Source organism: Condylura cristata, unplaced genomic scaffold (assembly GCF_000260355.1).
Source record: "Condylura cristata isolate star-nosed mole 26May11 unplaced genomic scaffold, ConCri1.0 scaffold00030, whole genome shotgun sequence".
Classification (NCBI taxonomy): domain Eukaryota; kingdom Metazoa; phylum Chordata; class Mammalia; order Eulipotyphla; family Talpidae; genus Condylura; species Condylura cristata.
The window spans coordinates 22,042,884-22,058,358 of record NW_004567131.1 but is presented as its reverse complement, the minus strand read 5'-3'; the positions used below and the strand labels follow the sequence as shown (position 1 = coordinate 22,058,358).

Genomic DNA, 15,475 nt, shown 5'->3' with positions numbered 1-15,475 from the left:
AAAAAAAAAAAGAAAGTGCTCTAAAAGCATCTTCCATTTCTTATTTTCAATGGCAGCAACAGGAAGGAGAATACCTGGACTATGGTTACATTAACAAACTACAGAACAAATAAAGGACAGAAATCTGCAATATATACCCAAGAATTGCATTATATTTGATTTAATTCAGCTAAACACACAGTAGGCTGCATATGCGGTAAACATGAGGTGTCCCCCAGAACTTGGAAATAAAATGGCCTCTAATGTAAGTTTATACTAATTAAGAATTCAAGGCTTGATAACAAATATTTGTAGAGGTGTGAACCTATATTACTTAAAACAGATACAGTATTATACAGCAATGTTTCCTTAGTAAATGTAACAAAAAAGAATGTTATTTTATTAGTTATTGGGTACATATTAGCATTAGCACCTGCTAAAATAAGATGAGCTTATATTCTATTTTGCCATCATTATGCTGATCCATATGCTTAAGAATAAAATAAAATAACCAATACTTGAGGGTTTGAATGTCTCCCGAGAAAGCAGAAATTCTGGCAGCTGAGCCCATGTTTCACCTCAGGTGGGTAGCAGCCACCCATCTGACCAAAGTTCCTATTCCTGGCTTTCACGGTCCCCAGGCCCCACTGGTTTCCTACATCCAGGAAGAAAGCCCCTTGCCATAAATCATCCTGCATATGCTCTGGCTTTTCTTTTTTCCTTCAACACCTGGAATATTACCTGCATGACCCTGAGGGCTTCTTCAGGGCAATTTTAGTAGAATCTCCAGGAAACAAATTCGGAATGTGTTAACACTTTAGGAAGTGGAAACCCACTTTCTCTGTTTATGAAATTTTGTTTGGAGAAGTCTAGGTGAGACGGAAGACAGTAATCAATAAAAAGCAGTGGTTAGTTGGCCCTCCCTGGTGGCGCAGCGGGTTAAAGCACTGCACTGAGAAGCTAAAGCCACTTCCGCATGAGTTCGATTCCCGCCTGACACACTGCACAGCAGACCTCTCCTGGCCCGCCCGCTGCTCCTCTCAGCAGTGTACTTCGTAGATCTGCTGTTCTGCTCCCCACTCTGTCTCTGGTGAAGCCTCTCACCGCCCCTGAGCCTCCGGCCTGTACCCCAGTTCTGTATGTACAAATAAATTTTTAAAAATTAAAAAGAAAAAAAGCAGTGGTTAGTGCAACCATTCAAAAAAAAAATGGATTGAGTTACTTCATGTCAGAAGTGGCAGATATATAAAGCTTCAAAAAAAAAAAAAAAAGGAAAAGAGAGGATGCACAGGACTATGGTGATGGGAAGTCCATGGGCATTACAACTGAGATGAACTGAAATGGAAAAAGGCACAAAATTATATAAAAATAAACTATCAGAATAAAAAAATGGAAAGACAAATTCCAGGTTGATCACATCAGAGTGGAACTCAGAAGCAATTCTCTCATGATTCCCTACAGATTTCCTACGGAGTAAGTGGACGTGGGAGCTTGGAAGGGCCCAGTGTTTGCATGAGCCTTAGAGCCTTCTTTTCTCCCTTGTTGCCCAATGGACTTGGCTGTCTAGCAGCACTGTGATGCCTGCTGCCAGCGAGCTATGCCTGGGGGCACTCAGGCAGCTAAAGCTTCACAGCAGTAGCTTTGGGTTTTCTTCCATCACAGGCTTGGGCAGTTATCACTAAGGGGCTTCTTTGTTTTCTGTCTCCCTCCAGCCACATTTAGATAACTTGTTGCAGTGTTTATATTTCTGGTTGTGAACAACCATAGAAGAAGCAAGATGACTGAAGTGAGAGCAGACGCTCCAGCCACCGGCTGCAAGGAAGGGGATCCTCCTGCAAGCCCACCCTGGCCTTTGCAAACTGCTACTGGCTCACTTTGCTCTGCTCCAGAAAACAGCAAGGAGAAAGGTTGCTAATATTAATGCTGTTGACTCTCTGTACTACTTTGGTTGTGAAAAGCTTCTTAGCAGTCATTCTTTAGAAAATAAAAGTTTGGTGGTGGGAACATAGGGGAAGAAATTGTAGTGGGAGCTTCAGTCAGCACCAGTAGATGTGGGACTGCAGTGGATGGCAAGGTGGCTTTCAGGTAAGCACTGTTACCTGAAAACTGTCACTGTTTCTGTGTCCTGGGAGGAGGGCTTCTCCTTCACGGCCAAGAGATAGATACTTCCTCTGCATCTCTGTCACCACCTTGCTTGCCCTCAGTCTTCATCTCTTCTTTTGCAGAAAAAAAAAAAAAAAATTGGAACGCAGATCATTTGAGTGTGAAAATATTTGCGGCTGTACAATGAATCCCAGTAGACAGACTGCAACTGGAAAGGGCCAAGAAAAATATCAGGATTCTGTGGGTAGTCTAGCTGTAGGTTTCACATTCTATTTCATTTCCAGTCCAAGCCACAAGTGAGTCTTGGTTTTCTGGGTCAAAAAGGAAGTACATTCTGTCTACCCTTTCAGGGTTTTAAAGCTCACCCTCAGTTAAATATGGCTCTTTCTAGCATTTCTATGACTCTTTCTACCATTGCTGCAAGTCAATGGATGCCACATGGCATTATTTCATCCTTCATGGACTCTGTCATCTAAGCTAGATTTTCCTAAGCTTTGTCTTTTGAAATAGTCTGATCATTTCATAGTTCTACAGTTCAGAGTGAAACCAATAGTTTAGTTTGCCAAACCCTGCTTTAAAATAGAGAGGCCCCTTCATTTATTCTAATAGAGTATTTCTCCCATGGGCATATAGCAATGAGGCATATAAATGGCTTCAGGCTGCCCAAACTGTTACAGTGTAAGAGTTTTTTTGTTTGTTTGTTTTTTGTTTTTTGTCAAGAACAATCTTGGCTGAGCTAGCAAATTTGCCACTGAGAAAGGGAGGCCACAATGACTGAAGCAGACCCACAGGGCTGAGCACATGCGCTGATATAGTGAAATGAGCGGAGACAGAACTAGAGAACTTAGTAGACTGCTCCATCTTCTTGAGCCCAATATTGTATCTCCTTAGCTTTTATAATCACTGATCCCCATTATTTAAAAAAATCTATTATGCCCTCATTCTTTTCATGGTGTCTCCTGCTTATCTCCCAGACCAACAGCCCACAGGGCATATTTAAAAACGAAGGCAATCACTGAAGCAAAAGGGGGACTTGGCCCATCCTGCACAGAGCAGTTCAGTTTTTATTTTATCTTAATGAGAAAAACATGCTGATTGTATTACTCAGGGAAAGAAGACACTCTGAATGTAAACCAAGTGTGAGATAGATGGGCTATTCAAGTTTTCATTTATTTTTCCCTATATAAATAATTTTTATTTACACAGATTAGGAATGATGTATATATATATGTGCTGTGAACATAAGACACACAGCACATACACATACAGAGATGTGCTCACATTCACTTAAAATTATGAAAATTCCTACTTATGGGTTTTGAAAAATATCCCTAGCATGTAGCAACTTGCCCACACATAAGGATTTTTAAACAACCACTTATAATGTCAAGCTATTCAGCTTCAGCTCTGCAACTGCAGCCCAAAAGAAGACAATGGCGTATTGGCATGGTGGCTGTGGAGCAGATGGAAGCTCACGGTAAAATTCACTGCTAGAATACAAAGGAACAATGTGAGAAAATTAATGTCTGTCCTGAATCCTGATTCCGAGCTGTCAACCCACTCCTCTCTTTGTTTTTAGTGACTGTTTCAAGTTAGAAATCATCTCCTCTTCCTAGGTACTTTATTATCAACATTTTAAAAGTCCACAGAAAAACAGGAAGAACAGCCTCATGGACATTTACCCTTTATTGCATATTTGCATTCACAAAAGATCTTCAACTAAAAAAAAAAAAAAATAGTTACCCTTGAAAATGTTCGTGTACTTTTTATTAAGGAGATAAAGAGGCAGGTTTTTTTTTCATTTGTCCTTGTATGCAAATTACTTTGATTGTATACCGAATATATTACCTTGTCATTTTATACCTTTACAAAGCAAAATAAAAATAATGCTTGAAGTGTCAGTTATGATTGTTCAGCAACAAAACAGCTTGAACACAGCATGTCAAATACATTCTAAGTCAACTGGCACCAGGGAAAACCTAGTCAATGAAGCAAAGTAACATTTTGGTCATAGTGCAAGAGTGATTTTGATTTCCAGTTAAGATTTTGTGGAACAATAAGCAACTGCCCACGTCTTCTTTGAAAACAGTCAGGCTGGAGGATGGTTGACAGAAGGGAAGAACAAGGATTTGAATATACTGAATAGTTTACTTCTTTAGGTTTATGATGGCAAGTATTTGCACAGTTCTTGAGGAATAATATACCAAAAAAGTGTTTTAAAAGATTTTTTCCTTTTCAGAGATAATTTTGCTATCACCATTTCTAGTGAGTACCTATTATCTTGGTCTGGCACAATTCTATAATTATTCATAAAGCTGTTTTTCTTACACTGTTTGAATTGCATTTTCCCCATTTGAATATAACACTTCTGGTGAAGAGTAATCTTGTTCACTTCTAAAAATTACAAAGTAATATCTGTTCATTCAATAGACAGAGAAAGATGACAAGCCATTCTTTGTTAAATTGACATCTAAGAGAGAAAAAATGACTCTACGTGGTCTGTAAGCTAACTGATCATTCTATAATGCTATTTCTAAAGGATAAATCATTTCTTAAGTTTTGGGGGAAGGTTTGCTGGTTTTCCTTGTAAGAACTTTCAGACCATGAAATTTTATTGTTCTTTTTTTTCTATACTTGTTTTAAATGATAAAAAAAAATAAATGTAAATATTTGCATTCAAATGTGATCTATGCAAGATACTGTAATGTAGCATAACCAGATAATATTATGACCTAAAATTTTCTTAGAGAAAAAACCCTCAGCATCACAAATCTTTGAATTTGTCTTTGAAATTATAAAACTATATAAACTAGAATTCATGAAACTTGAAAAGCTAGGTAGAAAATTCTATTTCTAGATAGAGTATTCTATCACAGCATCACATATTTTTAGCTCTGGAAATAATTAGAAGGTACCATAAACAAGTGAACATTTTCATTTAAAAAGAAATTCAATTCACTTTAAAAGTTTTCCTTTCAAATTCCTTTGGCCACAAATGGGATAAGCATAGCCCTGTGAATCTAAAATAATTTAGGTAGACTGATGGTTCACAGATAGACACTGAAATACTGTCTAAAAGGTGAATGCTAGTGCTTTCCATAGCTTCGCTCTTTAAGCTACAGATTGTGTAAATGTATGAAGTTTACAAAAGAGCTAGAGATCATTTGTGAAAGAGAAATAGTTTCAGCTGCATTTAGCCCATTGATTCAATTCAGTGCCATGAATTCCAAACTACTATTTCAATTTAATAGCTCAGGCTTGAAATACCATATAGAAAATAGCTCAAAACAACTGTTCCCAAGTGCTGCAAAGTTCAATTCTTCTCTCTTTTTAGATGGATTTGACATCTATGCATTGCTGAGGAAAGAAAGAAAGGTTTTCTTTCAGGAATACCCAAAAAGAAAATGAAGGCAATTTCTTCATATTGTCCATGTTACCACCCCTTCTTAAAAAGACTTTTGGATATTCGACATCTTCCTTGGTAGAGTATAAGGCGGCACATTAGCAAATTTTCTCAAGACAAATGTAAAAGTGATGCCGATGCCGGTGAATATATATGAACATGCTTTGTTATAGAGATCCTTATCTATCTTAAAATGCTTCAGCAATATAAAGTGATGTAAAATTTCCCTGAACACTTACCAAAGTACATTGTACATCCCTGGTTAAAAATAAAAGTATTTGTTTTCATTTGCTATGTTTAAATAATCAGAAAATTTTAAATGCTGCTTTTATTTGTAGGCCTAATAGCATTTGTTCCAAGTAATAATATTTAGCTAAGACACATGGGATCACTTTGACAAAGGTCCAGAGAAACCTCTTGGTCCTGCATAAAAGTACAGAACACCACTGTTTATCAGATACCTATCTATTTTTATCACTAAATAGATCTAATATTACCTCAAACATACTGGTAAAAATTTATGCTATCGGGCTCACCCTGGTGGTGCAACGGATTAAAGCACAGCACAGCAAGATAGTCTCAGCCACTTCAGTGTGAGTTTCATACCCACATGCCCAGTCCCGGGGTGATCCACATGGTGCAGCAGACCTCTCCTGTCTCCCCCCTGCTCCCCTCAACAGCGTACTTTGTTAAGCTGCCTGTTCTGCTCCCCACTCTGTCTCTGGTGAATCCTCTCACCGCCCCCAGATCCTGGCTTGTACCCAGTTCTGTATGCACAAATAAATAATTCTTAAAAAAAAAAAATCATGCTATCCACATGCCTTTGCCAATTGACTCATTAGTCCTTGAGCTACAATCTTTTTTTTTTTTTGGTGATTCTGAAAAAAAAACAATGGACAAAGAACTAGGCTTTAAGGAATAACCTATTCATATACAGTGGCACTGACCTAATGAAGGCCCCCAAGTCCTTCTTTGCCACCTAACAACCAGATAGGTGAAGAAACCAGTTACTTGCTCTGAAGCAAATCAACTGAGCCCAAATTCAACATTCCTTGGGATCTGAAAACCCTACCTGAAATGTTCATAGGTGACATTTTTCTAGCACTTTCTCAATTGCTGTCAGTTAACCCCAGACTGCTTAGCAAGTAGCTCCTTTTAATATTGATTTCTCCTGTACAATCCCCTTGCAGTGTGCCAAATAAGGAGGGAATACACATGGGACATTCCTGCCTGGAGCACTGTCCCAAGATGAGACAACTCTCCATGGTGTGACAGAGGAAGGGGGGGGGGGCTTCAAAAGCCTTCTATTTCTTAGTTCCAGATCATTTTTAATGGCCGCTTACTCCATCACTTCAAACAATTAGTTTAAATATGTAAAGATCAGATACTTTCTGGATGGCTAAAAGAATAAACCAGGTTTTTCAGAATGATTTAAAAATATCAATTAGGTAAAGATCTAGACCTGTGACGACACTAGGCTACACTATAATTTTGGATTAGAAAATAATAATTTTCATAAATTTATATTTTAATTGCCCTGTTGTATGAGTTCATCTGAGCAAAGAAAATAAGATGGCACAATGACAGAATAGAAATTCAACTGAGTAACAGTTACCTGGATTTCTTATGTTCTTACTGTCAGTAGCTGATACAAACAGAGACAGAGGTTATCATGAGTAGTTAAAAAACTGAGATAGGGCCCTCCCTGGTGGCGCAGCGGGTTAAAGCACAGCACTGAGAAGCTAAAAGCACTTCCGCATGAGTTCGATTCCCGCCTGCCCTGGAGGTGACCACATGGCGTGGCAGACCTCTCCTGACCCGCCCACTGCTCCCCTCAGCAGTGTACTTCATTGATCTGCCTGTTCTGTTCCCCACTCTGTCTCTGGTGAAGCCTCTCGCTGCCCCTGAGCCTCTGGCCTGTACCCCAGTTCTGTATGCACAAATAAATAAATCTTTAAAAAAAAGACTGAGATAGAAAAAACTGGGTGCAATATCCTTATAATTAATCTCAATCTGGGTAGGGGAGGAAAAAACATATTTCTTTGTACATAGAGAATGCAAGACAATTCATTCTGAAACGTTATTGTTTTGATTATATGACTAACATACTTAATTAACTCCAACCTGTATGTATCATTCCAAAGATATTTTTATGTCATTACTATAGGTAAACCCTGTTAACAGTGAAGCATCATAAAGGTAATTCAGTTATTCTTTAAAGAACTCTATAAAAGACAGTTAGGGATCTTTTCCTTTTTCTTTCAATAAAGAGCTGACATGTCAAGCTTATAATAATCTATAATTGCACAAGATATATGATACTCTATTTTAATCCTCATTGCCATTTTAAAGGATGAGCAATAATTGCAGATAAGTTCTGCCTGGTTTACTATTTTCAGCACATTATCTCCTTCAAAAAGTAAAAGTCCTCCTCAATATTCTAAAAGAAAATGAATGGGATTAAATCAGAAATTTAAAGCTACACACTTTTGCTAATCACAGAACTAGAAGATACTGATAAAGATTCTGTTGTCAGATAATGACAATACAATCAAAGGAATGTGGCAAACTTTCAACACATCGTAGCTCAGTGCTGTCAGACTGTACATACCACCCAGCCAGGGAAAACAATGAGAAGGATCTGCAGGTAACCCTTAGTGAAGCAATCACCGAAAGTTGGGCAAAGCTTTGGTGAGACAGCTCATGTTAAGAATTAGAAATCCAAATATGTCTGAAATTCACATGCTCCTCCACAACCTTTCCCTTAACCATTATCTCATTTTATCTAGTAATAATTCTCACATAAGTTTAATTCATTTCTCCACCCTCTTAGATTTCTGTTTTCAGATTCAGTTCCCACTCCGCTCCCATTGCAATATTTTAGGAATGTCAACTTATCTTTCTCTATGTAGAATCTTTCAGTGATTTCAAGTACCTTGCAGATAAATCCCAAACACCTTAGCATAGTATTATGGATTGAATGTTTGTGATCCTCCCTCCCTTTGTTACTCATTCAAGTTTAAATCCTAATCTCCAAAGAGTTGCTATTAGGAGGCTGGGCATTTGGAAGGTGATTGTGATGATGGAGCCCACATGAATGTGGTTAGTGCCCTTATGAAAGAGATCACAGAGAGCTCTCTAGTCCTTTCTGTGTATGAAGACACACATGCATACAGCTTTCTATGAATCAAGAAATGGGCTCTGCCAGCTCCTTTATCTTGAAGGTGCTTGATCTTGAAGGTCCCAGTTTCCTGAACTGTGAGGAATAAATGTCTCTTGTTTAAACCACCCAGTGCATGGTATTTTTGGTATAGCAGTCAGAATGGAATAAGGCTTATAGTTAACAGTGAGTTCCTGACAATACAAACCTCTCTGTTTAGAAATATCTTCTAATACTCTCTTGATGATTTGGTTTAAATGAGATGATGTCCCTACATTAATCCTGGGTCTCTACAAAATCATACCTCTGGGTACTGATTAACTTTGGTGGTATTTCTCTCTCTTTTCAATTACATGCCCTCACACTGCTTGCTTTCTCATCTTTTGCAGAAGACAATCTGACACCTACATACAAATGGGAAATTTCAGTTCATTTGAATTAAATGTATAATTCTCTAGGGTTAATCTTAGTGTTCCCTTCACATTGCTTTCTATTTAAAATCCCCTAAAATAGAAATGTTAGCTTAAAAAAAAATCTACACCAGAAGTTCACAGTCATATTAAATATAATAGAAGAGCTGTTCAATATCAGGTGGGACTTTTCTTCCTTTTTAAATGGATATCCTATTTACAGAGTGCGATAAAACATTAGAACATACATTATAGCCTAGTGTAAATTAACAGTTGTTACCTTTTAAAGAAAAGCTTGAAATTCATAAAAATATGGTGTAGACATAACTAGTAGTGTATGTCACAGAAGATTAAAGAGAGGTATTACATATATGTTTAGCAAAATGACTGATCCCTAGCATTTAGCTATATGTCACACATATTTGCTATTTCTTGGGTATGAGTCTTAACATAAATATGATGATATGACAGTTGCTGGATATGACTATAATTTCTAATTTAGTACCATAATTAGAAATCCATGAAACATACTGTTGGTAGACACATTAAGGCCATTAGCTAATCTACATTGTGATCTGAGTTCTTCCAATTGAAATGGTCTACCCATATCTGCATCACCTCAGAATCACTGCTCTAGATCACAATGACCGAGTCAGTTTGAATCATGAAGCTACCCTTACTCAATCTGTAAGACCTAGTTATAAATTCTTTTTATAAGTCATCCAAGTGCTTTTGAATCAAGGCCCTCAAAAGAGTCAGATTTGGCAATCTTTCTCAAAAATACTTTCATTCCCCCCAAGAGAGAGAATACAATATTCTAAGAGCTGCGTGTGAGTAAGTGGCAAAACCACATATTTGCTTCAATGTGTTAATAAGGAATTTGGGACAGATAATCTGTAAAATGAATAACGTTCAGTTAACAACATTACCACAGAGAATAAGTGTCTGAAACTGAGGCCTATAAAGATCAGTGATTCCCAAAAACAGTGCTACAGTTCTCATGATTCTATTAGACACAGTGATGTCATCAGGGCATCATGCCAGAAACCAGAAGCATGCAGCATGTAGAGGATCCATGTACTACTTATTCCCACTGGTGTCCTGGGGTCACAGAAGGGTTTGCAAACAAGGCTGAGGCAAAAATGGAACTCAGCCTTACCTGAAAGTCCTGGAAATTCCTGTACCCCCCCCCAAACAAGTACAAAAAGTGGTATGATAGAGACTGTTTCATAACATCTCACTTTTAACACCTACCATCAGAAGAAGGTAGTTTTTCTCACTTGACTGTGAGCTTCATATGCACATGCAAGAATAAAGCCCCCCCATAAATCAATTTTCAAATCAACATCAATGCTTATTAACTGTTGAGGTCCTGCTTATACAACAAGAAATACAACTGGTTTCAAAACATCTTTCTATCTTCATGGGAAGGATACTTAAAAAAGAAAAAAAAAAAATGACAATGGCAAGGAATTTCAACGGCAGGGACTCTTTAACTGGGATACTGAGATTTACAATCCCTCCACTATCTGTCCTTGTGCAGAGCCAGAAAAAATACTATCACCAAATAAAGCAAATAAAAGCTATTGTTGATTTCTGAATGAGTTTGTGACCAAAGAGTAAATATGCCATTTTTAGCCATTTGGTGTTTTTGTTTAGTGAAAGTGGGCAGTGAAGTCTAGACTAAAGGGCAGGAGTTGAGGGGAGCATGCACAAAAATGCCACTCTGGGTGGTTTTAGTCTCACTGGGAAACCAATTATTTAGCAGCCACCAGTAGCACCAGGGCTTTCAAGCAAATAACTACGATTCTTGACATCAATGCCGAAAGCTTCTAAAAGGAAAAAGGAAAAGCACATGTACTTTTTCATGTCCAATGCCTATATTAAGCATTATAACTCAAAATGCTTATTTCTGAAAGATGATGAAATATTTTGTCACAAGGTCCAGAACAGTGTAGTCAACCTAGAAACATCTGTTTCCTTTCTTTCCTTTTCTTGCTTAACTCAATCAGGTGAAATGTGTTTTTCCCAAAGAGATAAAAGAGTGCTCAGAGATCCTATTTCAAGGACCTGATAAATGTACAGATGTTGTAGTTGTAAACTTTCCTTTCCTGAAACTAGTGGAAATGCCAAGAAGTGAACTATGGGTCTTTAGATCTCCAATAATCTCCATCAATCCCAGAACACCATCAACATCAGCTCACAGAATAAAAATAGCCCTGTGCAAATCTAACTTTAAAATATGTCTCGCTCCAAGAAAAATACTGGATAGTTTCACTCATAGCAGGAGCATAAAGGACCAGGGGGGAGAAAAATAATAACGAGCAACTATATACCAGAGACAATTTGTGGGGGTGCAGTGGGGAATGGGATAAAAAATGGGGTGTGGGGTAGTGCCCGGGTCTATGGTGATGGCACATGGATGAACTGGTGATGGGAAGTCCATGGAGATTACAACTGAGATGGAAAAAGGCACAAAATGATGCAAAAATAAACTATGATAATAAAATAAAAAAATAATAATATGTCTCGCTCCAACCAGGTTAAAACCCCAAAGTTACTTCTTTGATTACCTATATTCCAGTGCTGTCACCGACCGGGATTATTATATAATCAATGTGCGATTGTCTTGTTTTTTATTTTAGAGGAAGCAAAGTCAAGTAAAAAGGATAGATGTTAGGACCTGGGCAGGTCTGAGTTTGAAGCTCAGCTGCTTTACTCATTAATAGGAGACCATACAAAAAAGGCTACACTTAAACCTGAAATCACCCTGTTGTAAACGCCACTGACACTACCACTGAATCCAGAACACAAGCCACACTAGGCTGGCGTAACGACCAAGGAAGATGATATCCAGGCTGCACCTGGCAGGTGTCAGCACCAATGAGCACAGAGGAAATTGCTCCCCAGCACCCTCTTCCTCTTTTGTACTGATTCAGGACCACCAACATTATGTGCTCTTCCCTTTAAGGCAGAGAAGAGACAAACTGGCTGAATAACAAAATCATGGCTATAATGACAACTGGGATTGTACTTAGAGGAATGTTGTTTACATCTCAGAGGAAAAGATATTTTATTTTACAAGAGATTAGAAAAATTTCAAATTCTGTGTAGCGATCACAGAGTTCTAGGATTTTGTTGTCCTCTTTCAATGTCAGTAGGGTACTAGTTCTGGGCAGAAAGTAAACACTCTGCTTCTGTTTAGCTTTCTTTCCCTTGTGTAAAGAGTGGTAAAGACAGGTTCAAGGAAGAATGATGCTATGTTACTTACTAAGAGCTGTGAATAACAACATATCAGGCACTCTTCACGAGTCAGAATAGAGTCTTACAGACATTCTGATTTTGCTCCTGGCTCTTCCCAGCTGCCTGTGAAGGGCCTAGCTGTGGCATACGATAGCTAAGAAAATAGAGAGGGATTTTGAAAATTGTTGAGCTTATCACATACACAGAATTCCAATGAACTGTTTTTCAGATTTGCTGAAGATTCTGCCATGATGGAACAAAATGATGCCTGAAATCACTTACAGTACTGTTAGCATCTGCTCCCCTGGAGTTGATATTTTTTCCCAACTAATGAATATTTCAGGGATTAAAGAGAATATTGTCTTTGGTGCTTACAAATTATAAGTCTGTCACCTGAGAAAATGTAGGGACTAAAACTTCACATTGAGAGAGAATATGCAAAAGGAAAATGACCAGACCACAAATGACAATAGAACACTAACTCCAACTTCTACAGCATCCAGACTGGGCAGTCAAAGTACAATTTGAACGCAGTCAGCCTAGAATGGATAGAGCTTGAGTAATAATTTATAGTTCCCCTACTTTTGTTCCTGTGTCATAAACAGGACCAAGCACAGAAAGCCATATATGCACCCTAGTCCAATCAACTAAAATACTCTGTATCTAAGAAACCCAAATCAAGGGCCCTCCAAGGTGGCACAAAGGGTTAAAGTGCAGCACTATGAAACTGTCTGCAGCCACTGCAGCACGAATTCAATTCCTGGCCAGGGAGCTGACCCACATGGTATAGCAGACCACTCCTGTCTTGCCCGCTGCTCCTCTCAGCAGTGTATTTCAGTATATCTGCTTGTTCTGCTCCCTACTCTGTCTCTGGTAAAACCTCTGCAACTCTGGCCTGTACCCCAGTTCTGTATATATAAATAAATAAATCATTAAAACAAAAATAGTAGCCCAAATCCAGCTTCTCTGTGACAACAAACTTTAGTTAGAGTATACCTAAAGCCATCTTTTTTTTTAAAGACTTATTTATTTATGCATACAGAACTGGGGTACAGACCAGAGGTGCAGGGGTGGTGAGAGACTTCACCAGAGACAGAGTGGGGAGTAGAACAGGTAGATTGACGAAGTACACTGCTGAGGGAAGCAGCGGGCGGGTCAGGAGAGGTCTGCAGTGCCATGTGGGTCACCTCTGGGGCAGGCGGGGATTGAACTCATGCTTTAACCTGCTGCACCACCAGGGAGGGCCAGCCATCTTGTTTTTAACTGAGTAACTTTTCCACTCTCTTGTTTCTGAGTCTATGACCAAAATAAGTAATAGTAAATAACTTCTTTGGAAGAGCAAAGCTAATAGCCTTTGTTCAGTTGGGTGACTTCCACTTATTTCCATGTAATTTACAACTTTGTTTCTATTATATCTTGAATCAACAAGATCATATTCTATGAATTCCAATGCTGAGGATTGTAGAAACTTCCCCCATGTAATAATAGCAATTTGAAGCTTCTGGGATACCCCCAAATCTACCTAAAAGTTGACATAAGCAAACTTGTGTGATGACCAAATTCACGTCCTACTATCCTCCTTCCATTTCCTGACTCCAACCATAACAAAGAATTAGTTCCAGTTATAGAACAGTTAGCACTGATTAGCCCCACAATTAGGAAACCCTCCATCCCAGGAAAACTGAGATATTTAGTCATCTTCTAAAACATTTCAGCATATCATGGCCTTCTGTGGCTTGACTCAGAAATTGTGAATGCAAGCCACTCTCTGACCACTGACAGATTACCAACAGAGTGAACTCCCTTCAATCTCTTGAGCCCCTTCCTAAATGACCACTCCTGGGGAAAGCCTCTCTAACAATGGCTTGCCTACCAATCATAAGCTAGGTTGATCATTCTCTGATCCATGCCAGCCTACAGTCTCTATACACTTTTACACATATCAGCACGGCATGAGATCATTTGATGATGGCACTTAGACCCTCGTATACAATGGATGTTGCAGGCAGGTGCTGTATTCTACCCATTTTCACGTCCCCTCACTGTTATCACCATGTCCATATTTGCTTGTTTCATGAGTAAATTAATTCATGAGTGACTAAATGGTTTAATCACATTACTTCATTAACATAGTTATTATTTATATTTGCATTACTGATTATTAGCAAGTGAATTATTTATTAATGAATTAAATAGATCTTTATTAAAAAAAAAAAGTCCCAAAGCTCTAGAGTGAGCTGAAAGAAAGCTTATTTAGATGTATATGTGGAAACTGAGCACCCCAGTAGAACTGCATTCATCATTCCAACACAATTACCCAGGTTACTTAACTACCTCAATCTGAGTGGTGTTGTCCTGCCCATCATCCAGTAGGTCTGTAAAGCCTCGAGGCTCTGGGGAGTCTTGACCCATGCTTGCTCGGTTTGTGTCAACTGCCTTAAAAGAATCTGAGTTCCTTTTCCACCGGTGGCTGAAAGCATATGTGTCTAGTTCCACTTCCTCTTCTGTTTGAGGGAAGATGTGAGCGACTTGATATTGCCAATCTGTTTAAAAATAAAGTAAAATGATGAGTTTCTACTAGCTTTAAAACATATATATTCTATCTACTAAACAGAAAATAAAATTCTCCTAAATAGGAAACTAAGTCAAAACAATGAAATCTGTTTAATTGTAATATTTTGAATGAGTATGAACATCTCTAAGTAAAATGCAGTTTGAGGACATCCCACAAGTCATAACAATGGTTAATGCTCAGATCCAGCAGAATCCCTAAAACAGATGCACAGCCCTAAAGCAATGCATTTTAATTCCCTCCCCTCCCTGCCCTCCACACACATTTCATATTCTCTAGTTGTTCTGAGAAAACACAATCCAATACAAACAAAAAAACTAAGTCAAATAATGTTCAGCATATATGAAAATAAAAGTCGGACATTATTAACTGTGTTCTTACAGTCATTTCACATGAGTTGCCACAGACAGCAAAGATACAGCAATGAATCTGAACAGGTTAAATAACAAATGGAATGATCTTTGTGTAAATGTGCTAATCTACCTTCCAGCTCACAAGTCAGACCTGGTTCATTGCCTGGCTCATTTAATAAGCAACACCTCAGGAGGCATCTCAAATGCTCTTGTTCATTTATGCTGTTCTCACCTTGGAATCCTGTCAGGGTG

The 15,475-nt window shown here is 38.4% G+C and overlaps 1 protein-coding gene across 3 annotated transcripts in view; it reads right to left on the bottom strand.

The window, feature by feature from the left end:
* PLXDC2 (plexin domain containing 2) overlaps positions 1-15,475 on the bottom strand; it is a 350,950-nt gene that overhangs the window by 178,062 nt on the left and 157,413 nt on the right. For all 3 annotated transcript variants that reach the window (XM_012731363.1, XM_012731361.1, XM_004691292.2), the window contains one exon: positions 14,633-14,841. In XM_012731363.1, the coding sequence (XP_012586817.1) occupies positions 14,633-14,841 (209 nt within the window). The remainder of the gene's footprint in view (positions 1-14,632; positions 14,842-15,475) is intronic.